Here is a 24917-nt window from a genome sequence, read left to right as displayed (position 1 = left end):
ACTAGTGATATAATATTTTACATACATGCTTGAAAGGCCAGTAGCCGCGGCCACCATCACATCCGCTTGACCCATGCAGGTTCCCATTTAATCCGGGCAGATTGTAATGAATCAACGAAGCTAAGAAATGGTGGGCAATTTTACTTTATTGTAGACTCGTACTGGTCAACAAGTAAAAACAAACACATGGGCACCAAAGTCCATTCTTTCCAATTTTTTCCTAGAATCAAAGGCCCAATAGTCTCACTGAGTCCCCTCCGTATGCCTCCATTTTGGCTGCCTCCTCCCTTCCAACCACATGACCTCTCTCCTCTGGAACAACCTGGTCTCCTCCTCCTCCTTTTAAAACTTTTCTGTGGGGACAATGACCTCCTCCAGCACACATTAGCATAACCAAGTCCCATCCCAACAGGAAGGTTATTAATATTATCACCAAGGCCACGGCCATCCATGTGGGGAGAGCCATCTTTAACAATAAAAGTGAGCATAAAAATCACATTAAATGTATTTGCCCAACAATGCTTTTGACATTACAATGAATTTATCCTAATTATATCATATTTGGTTAAAATATTTTTCTAGTACATTATTTTCTTTATTTTTTTGAAATGTAGAATTTTGATATTTTTATGACTGATCTGACATTTAAGTTTTCATGATTCTTTTCATATCTGAGTATAGAAATTCTTCCTTTCTTCAGAAGGCTAATAAATATATAATTACATTTTCTTCAGTTTTTCTAGGTTATATTATTTTTATTTAATTCTAACTTACCTCAATTTAATTTCAGTTATGATATGAGGTGATTGTTTAAATTGATCCCTGCTGTTAATCATTCCATAAGTATTGCATAATACTTGTCTTCCTTTTGATTTATTTGACTTATTTATCATATATTAAATTCTTCTCTACTTAATACAGTTAATTTTATCTAGCCTTTTGTGATTTCCTTGTCCTGTTGCTTTGTGGTAAATGTGGCCTCTATGGTTTCTGCATTTTGGAATTTGGTGAAATTTCTTTGTGGCCTATTACGTAGTCAGTTTTTGTGATTCTTCAGTTGTTGTTATTAAAGTTATTAAAGACTAGTGTTATTAAACTAGTGTTTCTAGTTTATGAGTAATATATGTGTTTTTCTGTCCAGCCATCGAGATATCTATGAATGTTTCAAGGAATTAAATATTATGCAAATATTCTATATATGTGCTTATTTTTTGCCTGTTTTCTGGAAAATAAATATTAGAGTCTCCCACTGTGATGTGACATTGTCAAGTTTTTGTCGTTTGCTGCTTATTCTTGGATTTTGTTTTACATATTTCTCAAAGGTAGTGTTAGGTGTATAAAGTTTTTTTGCTGCTATGTTTTTTGGGTAGATATTTCTTTATCAATATGAAGTATGACTCTTTTTCTTTGATACATTTTCACAGTAGCTGCTACTTTACTTGATTTTTTTTTTTTTTTGCTTTGTTTGCTAAGCTTTTTTTTTTTTTTTGATAAGCATTTTTCTGGCACATATTTTTTCAGCCTTTCATTTCTAACCTTCCTTTGTGTTTTGTTTTTAGTGTATCTCCTACAAACAGCATGAACCTGGAATTGTTATTGTTGCTTTCATACTGAGAGTCTTTGTTTTTTTTTTACAAAATACATTATTTATTTATTATTTTTTTTCTGAAGCTGGAAACAAACGGGGAGAGTCAGACAGACTCCCGCATGTGCCCGACCAGGATCCACCCGGCACGCCCACCAGGGGGCGATGCTCTGCCCACCAGGGGGCGATGCTCTGCCCCTCCGGGGCATCGCTCTGTTGCGACCAGAGCCACTCTAGTGCCTGGGGCAGAGGCCAAGGAGCCATCCCCAGCGCCCGGGCCATCTTTGCTCCAATGGAGCCTCAGCTGCAGGAGGGGAAGAGAGAGACAGAGAGAAAGGAGGGGCGGGGGTAGAGAAGCAGATGAGCGCTTCTCCTGTGTGCCCTGGCCGGGAATCGAACCCGGGATCTGCACGCCAGGCCGACGCTCTACCACTGAGCCAACCGGCCAGGGCTCAAGAGTCTTTGTTTTTTAATAGCTAAATTTAACCCATTCAACTTTGTCGCATTTACTAGTGTACTTGGACTCTTTCTGCTGTTGCAATAGCAACAACTTTCTAATTGATATGCTCTTTTTGGTATTGTTTTTAAAAATTCTTTTCCTTTAGTTGGTTGATCATTTCTTCCCCCTTTATAGATTTGGAATTTATAATTCCAAATATATACTTATATTTTGGTATACATCCTTAAACAAGTTTTTCTGTTAATATGTATAATTAATAGTATCTTTCCCTGAAACAAGACCTGAACTTGAGTATATTTTTCATACCTCACTGCTCTCTCTCCTTCATACATTCATTAGCCGTATGGTATCATCTAGGCAGGGATTTTAATTTTAGTTCATTGTTATTATTTGTTTTTATACTATTTTGCTAACACAAACTAATCAGTTACTTTACTCTTTTCCTACTGTTTCTTGCAGCTCACTCTTTTTTGGATTTATTTTTCTTCCAGTTGGTGAAGTATATAGTTCCTTGTTCAAAATAATTTCTCCTGAGAATTATGATGCTATTCTTCCTTTGTTTTCTTGCACTCAGTGCACCCAAGAGAATTATGACAATAATTTGATTCTCACTACTTTGAGGGTCTTATATCTTCATAGGGGAATACAGGTTATTTTTTGTTCTAGGAGACTTTCTTCTCATGTTATTTAAAAATTTTCCTGCTTTCCATTACCTATATTTTCTCCTTCTGGAAACTCAATTACATACATGTTGGAAATTCTATACCTCTTTCCCATGTGTCTTAATTTTACTTTTGTACTTTTCCTCCCTGTCTCTTTGTGAAGGGATTTCTGATAGTCCAACCCTCTAGTTTGTGTATAGCTATGGCCATTCTTCTGTTTAGTTGGTCTTTAGAAAGTTGGTGTTTAGAATTTAAAATTCATGATATCTAGATGGTTTTTGTTGAGTTGACGTATTTTCTCACAAACTATGTTTTTTAGTTAAACTTTTTTTAAAGTTGTTGCTGTGTTAATGTTATATCCTCAGGTGTCAGTTTGTTAGAATCTGCATCTGCCTTCCAAGAAAATCTGATTTTCCTCAAACTTTTGGTGATTTTTGATTTTGTGCTTTTCGTTGGGTCTGAGATTTTCTGTTTGCCTGGATGCTGATGCTGTCTTGCTCATTGGGGGAGTTCTGGGGTGTATGACAGAGTATTTTGGTCCAGTAGCTATTCTTGCAGCTATGGAGACGACCTCTTTTATTTAGGAGTTTCTAGTTCACCCAGGCTATTGCTTTACCCACTAAAATGTCCACACTTACTGCTGTATGCTGGGTCATCTGGTTGGCATCCACTCTGTCAGCCATCGTCCCAGCTTCCTCCTACTTTCCAGAGCCAGTCACCACATTTCCTCTTTGGGACATTTGTTTTCTTCTTTGTTTCAAATGCCTCACGCCACTCCCCTGACCAATCTCAATCTTGGTGAAATTACTCATCAAAATTTATTGACCAAGGACATTTCAGATATTCTGTTGTTATTATCATGGAAATGTAGATATATTTATATCTGTGTATAAATATATGTATATATATTCTTTCTATGTATCTTATACAAATGTGAAGTCAAGTTTCTCAGCTCTGCCAACTGAATTTCTAACAGGATACCACTTTTTATCTACCAGCATAAATGGTTTTCTTTTATGTGCTGTAGCTTCCACCTCCATTGCTTTGTCCTTGTGGGGCTTTATAGATTTTCCCCCCTTTTTGGTATTCAGTGAGGTTTTAAGAGGAGGGAAAGGCAAACCATTCTGTTCAATCTGCTATGTTTAATCAGAATGCTCCAGATCAGTATTTTAATCTATAGATGAATTATATGTGCTGGTATTTTATGTAGAATTTTAGCATCTCTAATCTTAGTGAGAGTCTTTTACTTCTGTGCTTTGAGTCAGTTTTTGGTACCAGGTTTATGTTTATTTTATAATACTAGTATAGTTGTTTTCCATCTTATTTTGTATTATGATCATTTGGCATTTCAATACTATGTAACTTTTTAAAAGAATTTAATAAAGTATATGGGTGCATATTTTAAATTTTAGGAAAAACTATTAATATATTTTTCAATTTGTACTTCAATTTTTATTCTATATTAGTTTTCTTTCTTTTTTGTATCAACTTTCAAAGTCTACATTTTTTGGAAGGTCGTCCTCACTCACTGAGTTTTTCAAGTTTTATTAGTATATAATTGTGTATGACATTTTATCTATTTGGTTTTTGTTGGGTCTGCCAGTACTTTATCTAATTTTGTTTGTTTTCTTTATTGTTGTTATTGTTTACTTCATAAAATGATTTGGATCATTTTACCAATGATAAACCCTAAAGTAGAAATCATATTTCTCCTAGTGTTAAAATTTCTTTTTCACTAAAATCTTAAGCTGACTGCATTATTTTATAAGTAGTCTCTCAATATATGATTTTAAAAAATCTATTGGTTTTACTTATTTATTTTTCCTCCCTTTCCCCGTCCCCTCTATTGATTGATGTTAGAGGGAGAGGAAGGGAGGCAGGGAAACAGGTTTTCCCCTTGTTTATCCCGTTGGTTTGGTCCCCTGACTGGGGGCACTGCTCTGACCCACTGAGCTGCCTGGCAAGGGCAGCAGCTTCTCAGTATACTACTGAGTTCTTCTCGCTTAGAGTTAGCTAGCATATTTTTAAAGCATAATTTAATAAAAAATAAAGAACCATCTTTAGATTTGTTTACTCAAGTGATTATTCAGGTAGAGGAAAATTTGCTGTTGGGTGAAGTATTGAAACTTGGTCCCTTTGACACACTATCAACCACAATAAATGGTTACATCAAGATGGAGTAACAAATTAGAGGTTAAAAGAATAAAATACGATAAACCAGTAGTTCTTGGTTGAACATTGGAATCATCTATAAAAACCCCATGCTCGGTCACACCCAGACCAGGTAAATCAGAGTATCTGGGGGTGGGGGTCTTAGGGTCCCCAGGGAATTGCAGTGGCAGCAAAGGCTTGGGAACCACTACCCTGCAGCCTTGTGTTTTCAGACTGTAGTCTCTGACCAAACACAACATCTTGGCACTGATTAGAAATGCAGAGCATCAGGCTCTGTCTGAGATCCACAGAGTTATAATCTGACTGTTAACAATTCCAGGTGATTTGTGTGCACACGGAATTTGAAGAGCCACTCTCTATAGCTGGTGTAGCTCACTAAGCCCCATACTCTATCTATTTGTTTGAATAAAATTGTACTAGAATACAGCCATACCCATTTGTTTACAGATCTTTTACAACAGAGTGGGTAGTTGTGGCACAACCTAAACTGTGTGCTATCTGCTCATATACAGAAAAACTCTGCAACACTTTTCAACCTCAATGGCTCATTATAATCACCTCAGAGCTTTCATACTCTCTGCCTGGAGGTAGCCAGGCCCACTGAGTCAGAACAGGGGAAGCTGAAGTGAGACCCAGGGATCAATGGCTCTCAAAGCATTACAGGAGATTTAATGTGCGGCCACTGCACTAAGAATACAAAGAAATAATGTAGATGCATATTTTTAAAAAAATTATGGATTGATTTTAGAGAGAGAAGAAGGGGCAGAGAGAGAGAGACAGACAGACAGACAGAAACATCATTCTATGTTTGTATGTTCCATGCCTGGGGATCGAATCCTCAGCCCTTGGCGTAATGGGAAAAGGCTTTAACCAACTGAGCTACCCGGCCAGGGCTATAAAGGCTTTTTTAAAAAATCTGTTTTTATGTTGGAGGAAGCCATTTTTGAAAAAAAAAACACCAAAAAACAATAATGGAAAAACATGTATTTGACCATGTAATATATATGTATTTTTCAAGTGAGGGGAGAGGAGATAGAGAGACTCCTGTGTGTGCCCTCACGAGGATCCACCCAGCAATCCCTGTCTGGGGCTGATGCTCTGCCCCTCTGGGGCCATGCTCGCAGCCGAGCTATTTTTAGCACATGAGGCAGAAGCTCCATGGAGCCATCCTCAGTGCCCAGGGCCAGTGCACTCGAACCAATAGAGCCACTGGCTGCAGGAGGGGAAGAGAAAGAGAGAGAAGTGGGAGGGGAGGAGAAGCAGATGGTTGCTTCTCTTGTGTGCCTTGACCAGTAATTGAATCCAGGACACCCACATGCAGGTAGATGCTCTACCACTGAGCCAACCGGCCAGGGCCTCATGTAATAAATTTTAATATTTGAAAAGAAAAACCAATCTTAAGCAAAATTTTAGACTTAGGTAAGAAACTAAGCAAAATTAAAAGAATAATTACAAACTGTAGGAGATAATATATAACATATACTCTCCTCATTATAAAAATGTTCTAACATATTAATAAGAAAAGGTAAACACAGAGGTAAACTGATAAAGGCCAGTGTGTTTATTTGTTTGTTTGTTTTGGTGAGAGGAGGGGAGGCAGAGAGACAGACTTCTGCATTCGCCCCAATCAGGATCTACCAGAAAAGCCCACTAGGGGGTGATGCTCTGTCCATCTGGGGCCATTGCTCCATTGCTCAGCAATCAGAGCCATTTCTTTTAGCTCCTGAGGTAGAGGCTATGGAGCCATCCTCAGCACCTAGGGCTAACTCATTTGAGCCAGTTGAGCCATGGCTGCAGAAGGGGAAGGAGAAAGAGAAAGAGAGAGAGAGAAAAGGGGGGGGGGGAGGGTAGAGAAGCAGATGTCAGTTCTCCTGTGTGCCCTGACCTTGAATTGAACCTGGGACATCCACACACTGGACTAGCACTCTACCCTGGAGCCAACTGACCAGGGCAAAAAGGCCAGTTTATTTAAAGAAGAAAATAAAATGACTTTATATGAAAGAGTAATTAACTTTATTAACATAGAAAAGCAAAATAAAATAGCAGTGAGCCCCTATTTAGAGTTGGAACTTATCAAACTAGAAATCTTACATTCCCTCCCTCCTTCCTTCTTTTCTTCTTTTTTATTTAAACCACAGTACTTAGTACACTGGGGATGTTGACAAAAGAGTATTTATATAATGATAGAAATGCAAATTGTTAGGAGAGTTTGGCAAGATGACCACTGTGCTGAAAGTGCTTACTTGAGTTGAAAGGGTTTGATGTTTGCAATCTGGCCTGTCTGTGCGGGCGCAGTGGTTGCAAGCCTGGGCTTTGTGGAGTTAGACAAATTTAGGTTGAAATTTGACTCTGTTGCTTACAAATTGTGTTCTGGATACTAGTTTGTTTACCCTTAATTAATTTTCTTCTTTTATATGGATTAAATAAGGTATAATTTAAGGTTTTGCATATGCATAATGTTATTGTTATCATAAATTACTGGTAGGCTTGCTCAGTGTCTAGAGTATCGGCCTGGCAAATGGATGTCCTAGGTTCGATTCTCAGCCAGGGCACACAGGAAAAGTGACCATCTGTTTCTCTCCCCTCATTGTTCCCCTTCTCTTCTCTCCTTCTTCTCTCCCTTTCCCCCTCCCCAGTGGCTCGCTTGGTTCAAGTGTGACCCTGGGCACTGAGGATAGCTAGGTTGGTCTGAGCAGTTGAGCTTCAGGTGCTAAAAGTAGCTTGGTTGATTTGAGCACTGGCCCCAGATGGGGGCTGCCAGGAAGATCCCAGTCAGAGTGCATGCAGGAGTCTGCCTTACTATCTCCCTTCTCACCTAAAAAATAAAAATGATAACAGACTTCAGTAGTAATTGATTTAAATTGTCAATATTGTCATTTCACCAGTAATTTATAACAATAACATTATACATATGTATATGTGTGTTTCTATTTGCCTTATTGACTTTTCTATGGAATTGTATGCCATCCTACTCCGTTTTAATAATATAACTTTATATGATGATGTTAACATTTATTGAGTACCACTAATGCATCTGTATTATCAAAGTACTTAGTCTCTGGTGTACAATCTGCAGGGTAAGCTTTAACGGCGGTGTGTCCATGAGAGAAGCAGCAGCTAGTGCAGAGCTCCAGCTGCACCAGAGGCCTCAGCCCATCCCACAGGGAGCTCCAAGCTGCATGACCCTCAGCGTTGTCCTGAATTGAGTCAAGGCAGCAGGCCTTTGTCCCCCCATCGACCACCTCTGGCAGGGGTGTCACCTTGGGTGAAGTCACTCTTCAGGAGCTGGGACGAATAAAGATCACCAAAGAAGGAGTCTGGATTGCGTTACATGACATCCACCACGGCTCCTGCATGTTAATTCATTTAATATAGTTTCACCTGTGCTATGCTAGTATTTTCATTTAGGATTCTTGTAGTCAGTCATTGGTGTAATGAGCATGTCTTGTTTTTGAATGCGTGGGCGACCTGTATTCAGCTAATGTCCACTTTCTCAACCAATAGAGTACAGAAAAAGAGAGAAAAATCTATTTTTATTATTTTGTAATAAAAATTGAGTATAGAACGAAAGACTGTGTAAGGAAATTTACTATTTCTTGATAGTTCAAAAGAACTCAATTGTAAAACCATCTGGACCTGGTACCTTTAGGGGGCACAATTCATGTTTTTTTGGTACATACACATTTTTTCACAACTTTGTTAAAGCTGTTTTCTGTTTCTCTAGAAGGTCATTTTATTTCAGAGGTTTTGAATTATGTGGAATAAATAATAAGAATAGAGTATTATGAAGCAGAGAGGATGAATAACTTGTTGCTTAGACATTGACCATACTACCTCTCTCGCTTCCTGGCCTCCTCTGTGTAATCCCAGTTGCTGTCCGCGCTCCTCTGGGCCCCAGCTGGGTCCAGCGGAGTGATGGTTGGTTAGGGCTCTTCCCTGGCTAGGCTGCTTTATAGTTCCTGAGAGCATCAGCCCTGACTTGGAGCACTTGGCTTTTCCCTTCAGTCAGCAATGTGCAATGCTGAATCCAGAGTATCTAACTTTTAGCTCTCTGCCATCTAATTCATTCTCAGATTTGACTTATTCATTCAATTCAAGCAGGTCTTTCTTGAGCATTTACCGTCTTCCTGGCACTGTGTTAGGTATATGAAATACAGCCATGAACAAAAAAGACATTGGTCCCTCTCCTCAGAGAACTGATGCCATAGCTAAGTAAAAAGAAAGTCAATTACATAAATAAAATGCATGTACTTTATACTGAGGAGAAAAGAAAAGCAGGCAAGAGACACAAAGAGATGGGGGTGTTAGCAGAGGAAATGAGCTCTTCTGTGGGGGTGCAGGAATAAAACTTCAGGATTACTCATGTAGGAGGAATTTAGTGATAGTGGCAAGAGATGTTAGAGCGAAAGCGACAAGTGACAGTTCACTCAGAGAGGCAGAGCTATGGGCCGGCTACCAGGTGGCAGCTGCCCTGAGGTCCTTGCTGAACCTCCATATATTTCCTTGGGTTTGGAAGAGAGCAGGCTTCCTTTCACACTACCCAGTCTCTTTTCTGGCTTTTCCTGGGCCTGTGATGGTACCCATCCCTTATCCAGTCTCTTTTCTGAATTTTCCAAGTGCTTGTGCCCTTCTCCGATCCAGGCCTTTCTCTAGACTTTCCCAGTTTTGTTCCCTCCCCCTTTCATGGTCACCATTTGTCACTTCTACCTGCGTTCTCTTAGTAAAAGGTGGACCGATGCCAGTTCCTCCCTGGGTGGCTGTAAAGCTGTCTGTCCCAGGCAGGGCATTGGATACCATTTACTTCCCAGTGTGACCGTGATACTGTTATTTCCCTACTTAGTCAGGCTTAGTTTGCTCCCTTCTCTTTTGTTAATTATTAGCTGCCTACTCTGACAGGGGGAGAGTGAGGGGAGAGCTCCAGTTTGGGACAGAGTAACCAAGGAAGGTCTCTGCAATAGTGACAATGAATAAACACCTGAAGGAGTTTGGTGGGTGCATCATGTGGACATCTGGGCAAAAGACTCACAGGCAGAGAGGACAATGTGTGCAAAGGCCCTGGGGCAGGAGCATGCCTGCACAGTCAAGGATCACTGAAGAAGACAGCTAGATCAGAGGGGAAGTAGCCAAAAGGACAGGGAGGCCAAAAGGAAATGGGGTAGCCTTGCTTTTAGGTCCTTGAAGGACTTTGACTTTGTGTGAAATGGGGGGACACTGGAGGATTCTGAGCAGAGGAGTGACATGATGCATTTCACCTTTTAACAGGCCCACTCTGGTTGCTGTGCTGAGAATAGGCTGTAAGGGGTCCTGGGCAGAAAGCAGTTAGGGAGCTGTTGGGAACGGTGGCCTAAAAGATACATGATTCTGACCACTATTTCTCCAGATAGTCTAGCTTGATCTAAGGATAAATGTAGACTGTTTTTTAGTGTGTTTGTTTTTTAACCCATGTCGAACATCGTTAGCTTGTTTATGTTCATGAAACCCAGTGCCATGAAAATGACCAGCACAAGGCCATCAAATAGAGACCAATCCCACTGTTGTTCCATCCATGAGACGCTGCTCCTGCGTCACCCTGGGTCCCTTTCGTGGGTACCTTTCTCTTGGGTTTCCACCCTAGGTTGACTGTTCTCCTGGAAGCTGACTTGTTTTCTCTCTTAGACATTAGTAACCTTACTGTGTCCCAGCTTGCTTTCGTGAGACCCTGCTCTGAGCTGGACTCCGGTTCACCTCTGGCCAGAGTGCAGGACCTTATGGCTGCTGCAGCCATTTTTCCTGCTCTTATTTTCATAGACCTCAATGAAAAGAGAAGCTTTTATTCTGTTTTATTTTTGTGAGTTACTTTAAAGAGTGACGAGCTACAAACAATATAGGATGCAAATGGCATCACTGAAAGATGAAAAGACAGAAATCCAGTTCAAAGTTTAGGTCATTTGTATTCTACATTTTCCCATGAGTGAATGTGTCTGTATGTGCACAAACACACTGGATTTTCAGAATGAAACCATCAGTGGATAAAACATTACTAAAAAATCCTTATGTCCTCTACTGGTTTTAATCTTGCCAGTCTTTCTCTGCCCTAAGTTTCTGAATTTATTATTTTATCTCCAGCAGCAAGTGGTATTGGTGCCAGAGTGAGATCAACCATCAGGTTGGGCTAGATGTTTAGGGCCAACAGTAGAATTTGTTAAAAATATACTTTTTAGCTCTTGCCAAATACTGATTAAATATGCCTCGCTCACGTCTTTGAAAACGCTTTCACACAAACAGTATAATTTCTGAGACCTTGCATATTTGACAGACTTTTTTGTTGCCTTTCCTATTGAAGGACTACTGGGCTGGCTGTACTGATCTGGGGCCTGACTCTCTTTGTCTTGAAATTCTGAGTGCTGCTCAGTTGTCATTTTACACTTACTGGTACCTCATGTGATCTTAGTTGCATCAATGGTAACCCTCTCCCCACCCTTCATTTTTATTTTAAAATTTATTTTAATACTTGATATTTACAGGAGGAAAATTTCATATGTTTCACAGCATTAGATTCTGAGAGCTGGCCACCCATTTTACCTATTGATCTCACGTCATTATTTCTAATCGAGAAAGTTCATCCCTGTTATGTCCTGGTCATACTTGTGGTCTCATCTGTACCTCCCTCTGTATCTCTGTGGTCTTTTCTCTGTGTTTATTTTCTCAAGCTTCTCCTTAAATCCTCCCTTTTCCTTCTTTTCTCTGTCTTCTGAGGTGACTTCTCAGTTTTGTCCTCTGCGACAGGCTCCATGTGCAGCAGTGTTGGGCCAGCCTTTCCTCCGTTCAGAGAGGGTTCTGTTCTCGACTCTCTGGTCCATTCAGCAAACCCCCCTCTCATCTCTGGACTTCCTTGTTTAATAAAAGTAGTATCAACCTCATTCAGAATAGGAGGCAACATGTTCTGTTCATGAAGATAAATCCTATTCAGATAAGAATTTTCTCTTTTGAGCTATTATCCTTTTTTCACCTCTTGTGCAGTGGGATCCTTCCCCATGGGCTTTAAATTAGCTTTTCCTTAGTAGCTTATGCTTGAACAAGGAGTTCTAACTGGGCCCAGCATGGAGCTGTTTAGGGAAAGCTTCTGGTCTATCCATTTGCCTTGATTGCCCTGTAGTGTCTAGTGAATCACCACCACACGTTCCCACCACTGTGCCTTAGACACCCCCTTAATGTCTCACACATGGGGGCAGAAGAAAGTCTTGCTAAGTCAACAACTTAGCCCACTCAGTGTCTAGCAGCACACAGCATGTGGGGGCACTGAATAACATGCTTTAGGGAAATCTGCAAAAGAACATCCCTTCAGGAGAGGATGTGATATTGTCTGAAAGCTGTAGTCATCGTAAGCAAGTCTTATGCATGATCGATAGCCAGATGTTAAAACCTCATGAGTGACTCAGAATGCTTTTGACTCATGAATCTGATCTCAACAGAAATATAGTTTATTTCTGGCTATTGAAACACAATGATAATTGATTTGTCTTTAATCCTTGATTATGTTTTAGTCTCCTGTCTCCCTCTCTCTTCTGCCTCCTAAATACACTGGCTCTTCTCCATTCAAGAGAGGTGGCTGATTTAGAAAGGAGAAACATTTATCTTGACACTTAGTAAACATAGAATTATATAAGTTTTGAAATTTTTTTATCAGGACTGAAGATAAAGATTTTAAAAAATCCATGAAAGACACCAGGTTATCCGATTTGTTCTAATCTGCTCTTAAGTATAAGGGTTATGCTGAGCTATGCCCAGTGATTTTCAGAAACAAAATCCTCTCAGACAATGAGGTAACTTAGGAACAGTGCTTTAAATCAGAGGTCAACACATAAAAGACCTCATGAAACGGGGCTCCCCCACCTCCCCAGACCTTCCTTCACAGTGGCTCCGGGCAGGCCCCCTTCCACGAGAGTCAGTTCAGTGGCTGACATTAAACCAGCCAAGAATCAGGATGAAGAACTACATCCAAGGTACAGATAGTTTAATCATCTGTAAGAACTTCATTGCCCTTCAGCCAGGCAGCTGTGGCACATGGTGGAGTGCAGACATTAACATGGCGTCCCAAAAAATAACGCATCTCTCTTTCATTTCTCTTTCCAGGTTTGAGATTTTTAAGAGCTCTCAGACTGATCCAGTTTTCAGAAATTTTGCAGTTTCTGAATATCCTTAAAACAAGGTAAGATGCTTCTTCTCCTGTTTTTTCCCCATTCCGATCCCTAGTGTCAAGTTGTAAATATTTGACCTGGTTTGCTTTTATCACAATCAAGTTCAAGTTCCGTTATTCACAGCAAGAGTGATGCATCCCAGAGATACAGAGAAAATCCGGAGTAGGGTTTGGGTTGCTGTCTTCAGCAGGACTGGGGCTCTATGGTAAAGAGAGGGCAACAGCTGTGCCCAGCTCCCAGTTTAGGAGACCGTGAGGGTTGCTTGGAAATCAGAAAAGGAACCAGCATCGAGGGGAGAGGTGTACAAGGATGAGAGATACATCACTCATTGATTCGGTAGTCCTTGCTCCCAGTACCAAATCGGCCCTTTATTACATCACTAAATAAGAAATTGAACCTGGCCATAAAAGCAATAGAAGCAATGCTTTTTGAGAGGCAATCACAAACCTCATATGGCAAACAGAAAATCATTTCATTTCAAAGTACATTTTAGATGTTCATTTTATAGCCAGTGTAGCCCCTGGGGCTTGCTTTGTGAATTGCCTTTTGGGGAATACCTGAAAACCTCCTGCCGAATGTACCATGGCTACTTCTGTTGACTGTGTTATGGTCTGGAAAACTCTCCGGCTCCAGGAGGAAAAATTCCCTGAGATCCCTTGCCTGATGACCTGCGGGTTGACAGAGCTGGCCTGAGCCCAAGGCTGTCTTGATGAATAAACTAATAAAAGAAGTTAGATGTACTCTAATGGAGAATAAGTGCAGGCCATAAATTCCTCTTATAGGAAATTACACTTTAAGAAGCTCACTGCTAATGGTTTCTCTTAACTTGTTTGATCAATGATTACAAACAGGGCACCTCTGTTTTGTGGTGTATAATTAACACACCTGCATCTGGGGGCCTTGGATTCAGCCCCGTTTCCCCAGTAACTGAGGCTGAGACTCAGCCTCCTGAATATGTCATGTCCAGCAAACATGTCGGGCTAAAGGCTTTCCTCTTTGAGTCTTAGTGGTTTTTGTTAGTTTATGTTGGTTTGTTTTCAGTCCAAATTGGCTTCCCCTCCTGACCTATCCATCTGTATGAACGTGAGGTAAATTCACTTTCTAGTTGCCAAGTTAAAGAGAGAGTGAGCAGCTGAGGCCGTTGGGGTCTCCTATAAGCACCTCCCCTATTCTGCACTTTCCTACCCTGGAGTCACAGACTTTTTTTGTTTTGTTTTATTTTTGTGACAGAGAGAGTCAGAGAGAGGGGCAGATAGGGACAGACAGACAGGAAGGGAGAAAGATGAGAAACATCAAGTCTTCGTTGTGGCTCCTTAGTTGTTCATTGATTGCTTTTTCATATGTGCCTTGACCGGGGGGCTACAGCAGAATAGTGACCCTTTGCTCAAGCCAGTGAGCTTTGCTCAAACCAGATGAACCCGCGCTCAAGCTGGCGACCTCGGGGTCCCAAACCTGAGTCCTCCACATCCCAGTCCGACGCTCTATCCACTGCACCATCGCCTGGTCAGGCTGGGGTCACAGTTTTTCAGCCCTCTAATTAATAGTATGTAATATTATTTATTTAGAGTGAATATTATTAATCTTCATAATTTCTCTGAGCGACGAGAACCTTGATTTCTACCTTCTTACGGCTATTCTATACAATGAACTCTTACGACTCTTGAACTTAAAATAATTAACAAACCTAGCAATCCCCAATTTTTTTATATCATCTTTGCTCCACTAGACTGTATTTTTAAGGGCAGAATCAGTGCTGATCACAGTATTCAAGAGACAGTTGTTTTCTAGCGGGGATGGTGCAGGGTGGGGCCACCCACATTCTCTAACATGGTATAGGGCCCTGTACTCCTTGTTTCATGATTACCTCATAAATGTGGGAGATTTTAATCCTCTGTCACCAGCATTTTGGGAAAGTCCTATTGCTCTTAAGTAATAATGTGGCGAGAGTGTGTTCTGACCTTCTTCTGCTCCATGTGTCTTCTTTTCTGGACTTGAGATGCTGACGAGCCATTTAAATAATGTGTCTCTTTCTGGGCTTTTGCCAAGAGGTCCACCAGTTTCTCATTCCTTAGAGAAGATTCCTTCTGCTGTGCAGAATAGGATTAGCATCCCAGATGAACTGTCAGCCTGATAACTGCACGTACAGGTGGTTCATTCTCCTGGTGCTGCGGAGAGAGAGTGAACCAGCGGCTAGAGAGAGAGGTGACTGTAAATTGGGACACAGGGGCCCTGACGGGGGGTGTCCTGAGGTGGCAGGCTCTGGGGGAGGTCTGCCATCTTGAACCCAAAGCAGCATTTCCACAGAACCTCACTTCCTACTTCCCACTGAATTAAACTTCTACTGTCAGGGGTGCTTGTCATCACAACCCCATAACTTGGATTGCCCCAGTTCCTGTTGCTTCTGGTCACAACCAGGTGATTGAGTTCATTTCAGCAAACCTGGATTGAGCACCATTTGTGCCTGCAGCACGGTGGGGCGAGGATAGAGTCCTGCTGTCAGAGAGCTCACGGGGGGAGGCGGAGCCAGCTGCTGCGCTTGGTGCTGAGAAACACGGTGAACCCGCAGGAATACAGTTCAGCTGGCCTAAGCATGAGTGTGGCTAGTCAAGGATCTGTTCAAGGCAAAAGCCTGTCCTACAGCAACCTTGTAGAAAGCTAGGGGTCATCCTGGTGGGACTGGAGAGAGACAGAGGGCAGGGGAATTAAGAGGGTCGCCAGAGGAAAGCAGAGTGAGCAGGATGACAGAAAAAACAGACGGAAGAAGCAAACCACAGTTCCATGACAGCATCCGGACCGTTCCCAAACTGCCGGCAAGCAAGGACCTCGTATGCTCTGCACACTGAAAGCGATGTGTTGAGCGGGACACTGGGAGTCTCCTGGCACTGTCTGAACTTCTGGCAGTTCCTCAGTTGCCCTGAAAACTGGGCAGCAGACTATGGTGGATGGACATGCCCTCTGCAGTCCGAGCTGCGTGAGCAGCTCTGTCGAAGGGCATCTGGCACCTGGGACCTCCCATATACAGTAGGCATTCATGATGGACATGTGCACCACCCATAATGATATTCTACAGAGAAAGCCCAAGAGCAAATGAAGACAAGTTGGTAAGCTTAACAGGTTCAACGTCCAAAAATCAATTGCATCCTATCATTTATACAATGTAATTTTAAAGGTGATATTTAAAATAAAAACAAAACTACTGTATCTAAGTATAATAAGTTGATCAGTAGTGCTATAGCCTTTATGGAGGAAATGATATATTAAAAAACAAAACAAAAGAAGGCCCTGGCCGGTTGGCTCAGTGGTAGAGCATTGGCCTGGTGTGCAGAGGTCCTGGGTTCGATTCTTGGCCAGGGCACACAGGAGAAGCGCCCATCTGCTTCTCCACCCCTCCCCCTCTCCTTCCTCTCTGTCTCTCTCTTCCCCTCCCACAGCCGAGGCTCCATTGGAGCAGGGATTGCCCGGGCACTGGGGATGGCTCCTTGGCCTCTGCCCCAGGTACTAGAGTGGCTCTGGTCGCAACAGAGCGACGCCCTGGAGGGGCAGAGCATTGCCCCCTGGTGGGCAGAGCGTCGCCCCTGGTGGGCGTGCCGGGTGGATCCTGGTCGGGCACATGCGGGAGTCTGTCTGACTGTCTCTCCCCGTTTCCAGCTTCAGAAAAATACAAAAAAAAAAACCCAACCAAACAAAAAAAACCCCGAAAAACAAAAAAAACAAAAGAAGAAGTCTCATATCTGTTATTTGTTACTCAGTGATAAGTGACCCTAAACTTCAGTGGCTCAAAATAATTAATACTTTTAAAATTTTTTTGATGAGTCTCTGGGTCAACTGGGCAGTTCTGGTCCAGCATGCTTGACGGGTTGTCCTCTGTGGCCAACTGACGGCTGCCAGGCCAGAAAAGCGCTTCTCTCTCCGTGGTTTAGCTCTTGCTGCCGAAAGTCAGAATTTCAGGCCCTGCTCATGTGTCCAAAGTAAACCAGGTCTGTGTGCTAGGGAGGCCGTGTCCTCTCATGGGCATTCCCTGCCACTCTCCACAGCTGAGACCCGTGCTCACCGAGAGCTGGCTGCAGGGGGGGGGGGCAGCAGATAGAGGAAGATACAGGAAGGTGGCAATGTTTTAATGGTTAAAAACATCCCATTAAATTTGTACCATAACACAAATTATTTAATATTCACACATTCGCTGGAAAATCTCCACTGCCTTGTAATATGTATTAACAGATGCGGAAAGTTCAACTCAGTGCATTTAGGTAACTTCCCGTGGGACAGTATGTAGACCAGGGGATGGAACCTGAGCTGCTTGTTGTGTTTAAGGAAATGTCTAAGAATAGAGCACACACCCATACTCACACAGACACCAACCACGGGTCACCTAGCAATTTTTAAAACAAAGAATACTGTTTCCTATAAGTAATATTGTAAACATCTCATTGTAATATCTCATTGTAAGTATCTCAACAATACAGAAAAGCATAAAGGATAGAGTAAAATTTCCCTAGCATCACCCATTGTTGAGTAGTATTACTGATAGTTTTCTGTATCACTTTTAGTTCCCACATAGCATTCCTTGATATATATGTACTATCAATTACCTAAAAACACATTTTGGGGAGATATTTTGGGAACTGAAATCACTGTTCTATATCTGTGACATCAGAAATAACTTCATAAATGAGTATTCAATAGACAGAGTCAGGGATTGGCAGGTAGAGGCCAAATCATGAACTTCATGAACTTGACTCAGAGGAGAGTGAGGTGTTAATGGTCTTAAGCAGAAGAATGTGATTAGATTTACATTCGAGAAAAACCCACTATCCCACCAGTTGTATAAAGAGAGGGTTTGAAGTGTCTAGGATCATAGAGGGTGAGACCAGTCGGGGGGCAATTGTCCAGGCAAGAATGTCAGAGCATGGCCTTAGGCAGAGCCAGTCAGGTGGAGTGCAGGAGCGGGGATCTAGGTATTTCAAGGGCAGAAGTGAAAGAACCTGGTTTTGCTTTATTCCATGCTCAGAGCATTCACTTCAGAATGGTACAGTCCAGCTGACTTCTCAGGGGATAGCTTCCATCCGTCCAGCACAGATACCACTGAACAAACAAGGGCACTGGCACCTGGCTGCACCTTCAGCCAAGAATAAAGAAGGAGATAGTGGATAGCAGAGCAGGGACAGATTTGCGCTTTTTAGTGGAAATTGGATGGCATTTTCAGTGTTAACCAAAACACATCTTGTTAAATACACCAAAGGCAAAGATGACCCTAGACAGCACTGGGTTTACAGCTAAAATCTCAGAAGAAAACAGATTGTCATTCTCCAGTAGCCATGGAAACAGCCTTTCTCCAAGTATCTACATTCTTGGGAAAGCTCTTTGATCTATAAGAACGGAAAGGCCTCTTGTGCCTGCCCTTGAAGATTTGCTGTATCTACTGGTGTGAATTTCTCTAATGGCCAGTGAGAACTCCTGAGACCCAGAAATGCTCACGAAAAACCCAGAAAAAGATTTTCTTTAGATGAGTTAGGTTCTCATAAGATCATAATCCACCCCTCTCACAAGGCATGGGCTAGAATTGAATAGTTCTAATCACTCCAGCCACTGGGAACTTCACGTCTGGTTCAGGGCCTCTGCTTGGCCGTGAAGTCCGGGACTATCTCCAGCGGCCTCCTTTGCGGTACGGAGCACACAGCCCTGCCTCTGCCACCCACCCCTCCTTCCACGGAGCCCTGGGCAACCTGCTGAGCTTCCAACTTCAGAGTATGGAGAACCACTAGGAGTTCGTCTTGTGTTTTTTGCAGTTTTTTAGATGATTGCCTGGTTGTAGAGTTGAATTTGAAAAACAAAGTCCTAAGATCAGGGATCTGTAAAGATGCTGATTCCGTAACAGCAAGCAGATTTCAATGCTGAAAGCGGACCCCTTCAGCAGCAATGATTAACTGTTCTATGCACAGCAAGAGCTCCCTTAAGCATTATTAATATTACTGTGACAGATCATTTAAAGATTAATAATCACTGTATTTAGGCCATTTTTTTTCCCCCAAAGCATTAAGAGGCTCAGAGACTCCAATAGTTTTAAATCCCAAGAGGCTCCATGTGGTGTTGGTGGGACACTCCTTTGTTCAGGTCCTAAGGATCTGGGAATTTGCAAATGAATCAACATGGTACTTAATTATCCTCTGAGAAAATGAACAATATGAGCTTCCCTGAGATATGTCCCTTGGCCACTGGCTACCTGCTCACAGCTGCTCTAAGCAATAAAAAGGCAAGAGTTGCGGTGTCTCTCAGATCTAAGGAGAGACTTAGATGGAAGAGTCTAACACTATCACAGCCTGTGGGTGACTTTCATTCACAGTTATAGCACCTACGTAGAGACAAGGCATGACCCATGGGAGTTAGTGCCTGGAAAAAGCCTGAAGGCCAGTGTAAGGCTAGTGGCCACCAGGCTGCGGCCGTGTAGGTTCACAGTGGATTCGGGCAAACACTGGAGCCTGAAAATGGTGGGCTATTTTTTTTATTAAAGTCTCGTAATGGCAGACAAGCAAACAGGCAGGGAAGACCACTTCCCTTTCTCTCTCCGGACTCTCCTGGACTCACAGTTCCCCACCAGCCTCAACAGGGCTCCCAAGCTCCTCAACACACTCCCTTTCCCTCTGGACTCTCCAGCCAAAATAGACCAGGGGGGGGGGGACCCTTCTTCAGCAAACAATAGCAAAAAATGGCCCCTCCCAAGCAGGAAGGCAATCTGCAATTTGCAATCTGCCTCCTGAGGGTAAACACTGCAGCCTTCCACAGACTACACACAATGCACTGCCCCAGTACAAGCCAGCAAACCTAAAATGCTTGTTTACCCAACAGCTAGGATTTGCAAGATCTGTGTTAGATTCATACCAGAACTTCCAGGGCCATGGAACTAGCTGTTTAGCACAATGGTGGGTGGTACAGGATCTTCCCTGTTTCCACAGATGGAGACAATTCCAGACCTACTTTGTAGACCTTTTTTGGGTTCTCCAAGAGCATTTTGAATATCAACCCCTTTTATTGTAGGTGTGACTTTTAATTACAAGTGACAGAGTTCACCTTGAGCTAGCCTTGGGATGACTTGTGGGTCCAAGTGGGACCTGGGCATGTCTGATTCAGGGGGTCAGGCTCTCTCATCAGGGTGCTGCCTCTGTCTCCTCCTCTTCTGGGTTTCATTCTCAGGCAGGTCTTCTCCAGGGAAGGTGTCCCTCCAGAGCTCCAGGCTTGTTTTTATACTTAAGTCTCAGAGGAAGAAAGTTGCTCTCCCACTAAGTCTGAAAAATGCTTTTAATAGTCTCTGCCTCATAGCTCTTTAGGGCGGTAAGTTCCTCCATTGATCAGCCTGACTCAGGCCACTCAAATAGGACAGGCAGGGCCTTTGATTGACACCCAATCCATCCACAGGGCTTCCATGAAGGGAGAGATGTAGGGTAAAGCAAAGCATCATAAAATAGGTCTACGTGGCTGCTCTGTACTGCCTCTCCAAGTAATTTAGATTAGCAAGCTTTGGGACAGGCAGGTCTTGGTTTGAATTTTGACCACATCCCCTACTGACTCACCATGTTTCCTCCGGCAGGCTGCGCAGGCTCACTAAGCTTCAGCTTCCTTACCTGGTTAGCGGGAACAATGATAGTACCTGCATCTAAGGGTAAAGGACAAACTGAAGAAAATGAGAAGCTCAACACAGCGCCTCACACACAAGGGCTCAGCAAATATTGGCCTCTATGTTATAGACCATTATTATAATCTGACAACTCCAGAAATGCCCAAGAAAGACAGAGTGAACATCTTTGTTGTTTTTTTAGTCTGTTTTTGAACCATAGGAAGTTGTTACGCACATTTCAGACGATCAGTCTCACCCACAAAGGTGAAAATATCTGCTCCTTCTTCCCCTGAACTGTCGGAACCAACTCTAGAAAATGAAGACCGCGAGTTCCTCTGCTCAGTTATGAAGGAGAAAGGACTGAAGGGAAAGGAGAACGGGGCTCTGGCGTCATGCTTGGCCTGCACCGCGGCCCCTGACCTCTATTGCAGGGCTCTTCCTTTAACCCCGGTGGCCCCATGGACTGCAGCCCCATCTGCATCCCTCCACATGGTGGCCCCAGTGTAGATGCAGTCATCAGAAATTTTCCTTTCCATTCTTCTGTGGCAGTTCTAGAAGTTAATAAGTCAAGATAGTCTTTCTCCTCCTTGGGGCAGGTCCCTCTGACTTTTCTCGTGCACAGAGTTTGGGGAGGAGGCGCGGGAAGACTTTCTGATGGACTCCAGTTTATGACTCTTATTCTGTAGTGTAGTGACGAAGAGGGCAGTCCCTGGGGCCAAACTGCCTGCGTTCAAATTCCAGTTCTACTGCTTGCTATGTGAACCTGGGTCAGTTTCTTAGTCTCTGGATGACCCCATAGAATATTTATGAAGATTAGATGAGTTAATATATGTGAAGCACTAAGAATGGTGGAGCGCATAATAAAAGTGTTAACCATTACTATTGGTATGATCTTAAACTCTTAGAATTTAAATACTGTAATTGGTTCCATTTGAGAGAGAGAGGTGGGAGGAGGCAGAGATCAATCAGTAAGAATGATGGGCTGAACCACCCTGTGGGAGGTATTAGATCACTCTGGGGAGACTGAAAGAGATAGAAAATAGAGTTGTTACCTTCAAGATGCCTTGTATATAAGAGTCAAATAGCTATCTAAAATATTACAAAAGATGTCTTAAGACAGTGGGATCAATGACCATTGAGTGACGGGGGTAAGAGCCGAGAGGAGGAGTCCCTTTGTATTACAGGGGGAGGTGGGATTGAACAAGGCTCTGAAGGAAAGGAAAGACTGGGATAGATGGGAAGGGCTTTCCAACTGAGTAATAAACAGACCGTAGTAATAGGTTTGGCGGTAATGAACATTCCAAGAGTTTATGTAGAAGAATAGCAGAAAGAGAGCCTAGAACTTCAGACAGTGTTCAAGATGGAAGGAGAGAGTTTAGACAAGACATAACATTTCACTCAACAGAAAGCCTTTGGATTGGGAAGTGACCTGCTGACAACAACATTCAAGGAGCTTTGACACAGCAGGAGTGAGCAGGGTGGAGTTTAGTGGGAAGATTGCAGAGGAAGTGACCATGTTCATAGAAGCCCTCTTAGAGAGCGTAAAATTTAGTGAGTCCCAGTTGATCCACCCAAGGAACACTGGTGGGTGCTGATGGCCCAAGGTTGTTGGGGGACAAGATATTCTTATGGTCTCAGAGTCTCACTATACACATGACAGAGGAGTTACACAGGGAAATGGGCACCTTGCTAGGGCAAGACCTGTCAATCCCACTGAAACCCGGAAACCACCCCTGTATGACCAAGTTGGGATTTCTGGAGGGGATGCCATTCCAGGCACATGTTCTCAACAGAAGGACTTAAACAGGATCTAATCATGGGGGAGTTAGTAGACAAATCCACAATATGGGGCATTCTAAGAGACATGGTGCATGGAAAAGGAAATGTCATTGAAAACAAACAAAAAAGGGGGTAGATTGTAGGGTAAAGGAGAATAAAGCAGGGATTGTCAAACTATAACGCCCATGGCAGCCCTCTGACTGCTTTGTAAATAAAGTTTTATTGTCACGTGCCTGTTTTCTTTCTTTTTTTTTTTTTTTTTTTGTATTTTTCTGAAGCTGGAAACGGGGAGAGACAGTCAGACAGACTCCCGCATGCGCCCAACCGGGATCCACCCGGCACGCCCACCAGGGGGCGATGCTCTGCCCCTCCAGGGTGTCGCTCTGTTGCGACCAGAGCCACTCTAGCACCTGGGGCAGAGGCCAAGGAGCCATCCCCAGTGCTTGGGACATCTTTGTTCCAATGGAGCCTCGGCTGCGGGAGGGGAAGAGAGAGACAGAGAGGAAGGAGAGGGGGAGGGGTGGAGAAGCAGATGGGCGCTTCTGTGTGCCCTGGCCGGGAATCGAACCCGGGACTTCTGCACGCCAGGCTGACGCTCTACCACTGAGCCAACTGGCCAGGGCCACGTGCCTGTTTTCTAAGGCTGCTTTGATCCTACAGGGGCAGCTTTGGGTAGTTGTGACAGGTACTCTATGACTCTCCACATCTAAGATGTTTACTAATTGTGCCTTGACTGAAACTGTCCTGACCCCTGGATTAAAGCAGCATTATAACCAAATGCAGTGCATGAACCTTGATTAATTCCCGGATCAGGGTAAAACAAAAAGCAAATGTTAATAAACATGTTTTGGGGGCAACTGGAGAAATTTAAATAAGGAATGCATATTCATTATGGAATTTGGGTTAACTCTTTGAGACACAGCAATTATATTGTGATTGTGTTGCACAATGTCCTTCTTAGGTGTCTACAATCTACTGGTAAATAGTTCAGCCAAAAAAAAAAAAAGAGAGAATGAGAGCAGGAAGGAAACAGCAGAGATAAAGTAAATGAGGTGACAGAATGTTAACTAGTCAGTCTAGGTGAAAGGCATACAAGTGTTCATTATACTGTTCTTTCATTATTTCTGCAGATTTAAAGACTTTCAAAATAAAATCATTTTAAAAAATACTTAAACACTGGAGGGGTTAATTTAGGGACACCTTTCAGTAGCCTGGATGTCATCTTCCTGTAGGCTCTGGCCAGGCCTACTTATGTCACCCTCTGGGGCTCTCCCTTCTGAGGCAGGGAAGGGCTGGGGAGTTAGGGCGAGTCCTGTCCTCTGAGAGGATCTGTCACTCTAGCTGGCAGCCTTAACGGGTATTTCCCTTTGTAACCTGGGGATTGTGCTTGTTGTCTCTTTTGCCCAGTAATTCCATCAAGCTGGTGAATCTGCTCTCCATATTTATCAGCACGTGGCTGACAGCAGCCGGGTTCATCCATTTGGTGAGTATCCTTGACAACGCTTTACCTCTGGCTTTCCTTGAACAAGCCCTCTCTGAGTACTTTTATTACCTGACTTTTCCTCACCATTGAGAAATTTAGGCTCAGTTGTAGAATGTAAGCAGTTAAGCAGCAACTGCACCGTTGCTTGGGTTTACTGCACTTTACCCCAAACTGGTTCCAAATGGCTAGTAACGTTTGCATTATTATCCTGCACTTTACAGCTCACCGGTAGTGCCCTGGGGTAGTACTCTGGGGCTTTGGTACATTTTCATTCTGTCTGCAATTCCCCCAATAAGCCACAAGATGGCAATGCTTCCTCAGCAAAAGCCAGAGACAACATCTTAGGGACAAGGTTGGAAGTTTGACCCACATCTCTGAACAGCAAGTTCAGATCCCTCAATTTATTTTCACTTCCTTCTTACAAAAAGCCACCTCTTTCCTGACAACTTGTCAAGTTATTTTGTGTCTCAAAAATGTAAATTCTTTTAATTAATGACTCTTTGAAAGCCTTATTCTATGAAGTCAAGCTGTTCTTACCTCTTCAGGACAGATTTTCCCCCCCAGTTTTAGGGAACACAGCTATTGTCAGGAGTGTGTTTCTCACAAATGCCAAATGTTACACCTGGACAGGACCTCCTCTCACTCTGTGGCTTTGAGCAAAGATGCCAGTCCCCGACTGAGCCCTGCTCTGCTGAAGGGGCAGAAGCCACCCTCTCCTGTCTATCATGGGAACTGATGTTACTTGCACCCCATGGAGCACAGCCCAGATGGAAGACCTGGCTCTCATTGTCACTAGATCTGATGGTTCCCCATCTCCCTTTTCAAGCTGGTGGGATTCTTGACTGAAATCACCCTTAGATAATCACCCTACTTCTGCCAAGTGCCTAAATCTCAGAGAGGGAGGGATTAGTCGTTTACAGTAGGCCACTGACCTCACCTTACTCCTGTGTGAAATACCTTCTGCTTCACCAGGAAACCTTCGTGGAAGTG

At 43.0% G+C, this 24917-nt stretch overlaps 1 protein-coding gene across 18 annotated transcripts in view; it reads left to right on the top strand.

The window, feature by feature from the left end:
- The window catches only part of KCNMA1 (potassium calcium-activated channel subfamily M alpha 1), an 815298-nt gene that overhangs the window by 554780 nt on the left and 235601 nt on the right, over positions 1–24917 (top strand). For all 18 annotated transcript variants that reach the window (XM_066244078.1, XM_066244079.1, XM_066244080.1 and 15 more), the window contains exons 6-7: positions 12992–13067; positions 23852–23927. In XM_066244078.1, the coding sequence (XP_066100175.1) occupies positions 12992–13067; positions 23852–23927 (152 nt within the window). The remainder of the gene's footprint in view (positions 1–12991; positions 13068–23851; positions 23928–24917) is intronic.

Source organism: Saccopteryx bilineata, chromosome 9 (genome assembly GCF_036850765.1).
Source record: "Saccopteryx bilineata isolate mSacBil1 chromosome 9, mSacBil1_pri_phased_curated, whole genome shotgun sequence".
Classification (NCBI taxonomy): domain Eukaryota; kingdom Metazoa; phylum Chordata; class Mammalia; order Chiroptera; family Emballonuridae; genus Saccopteryx; species Saccopteryx bilineata.
The sequence above is the reverse complement of the archived record's forward strand: the minus strand, read 5'-3'. Positions and strand labels throughout refer to the sequence as shown.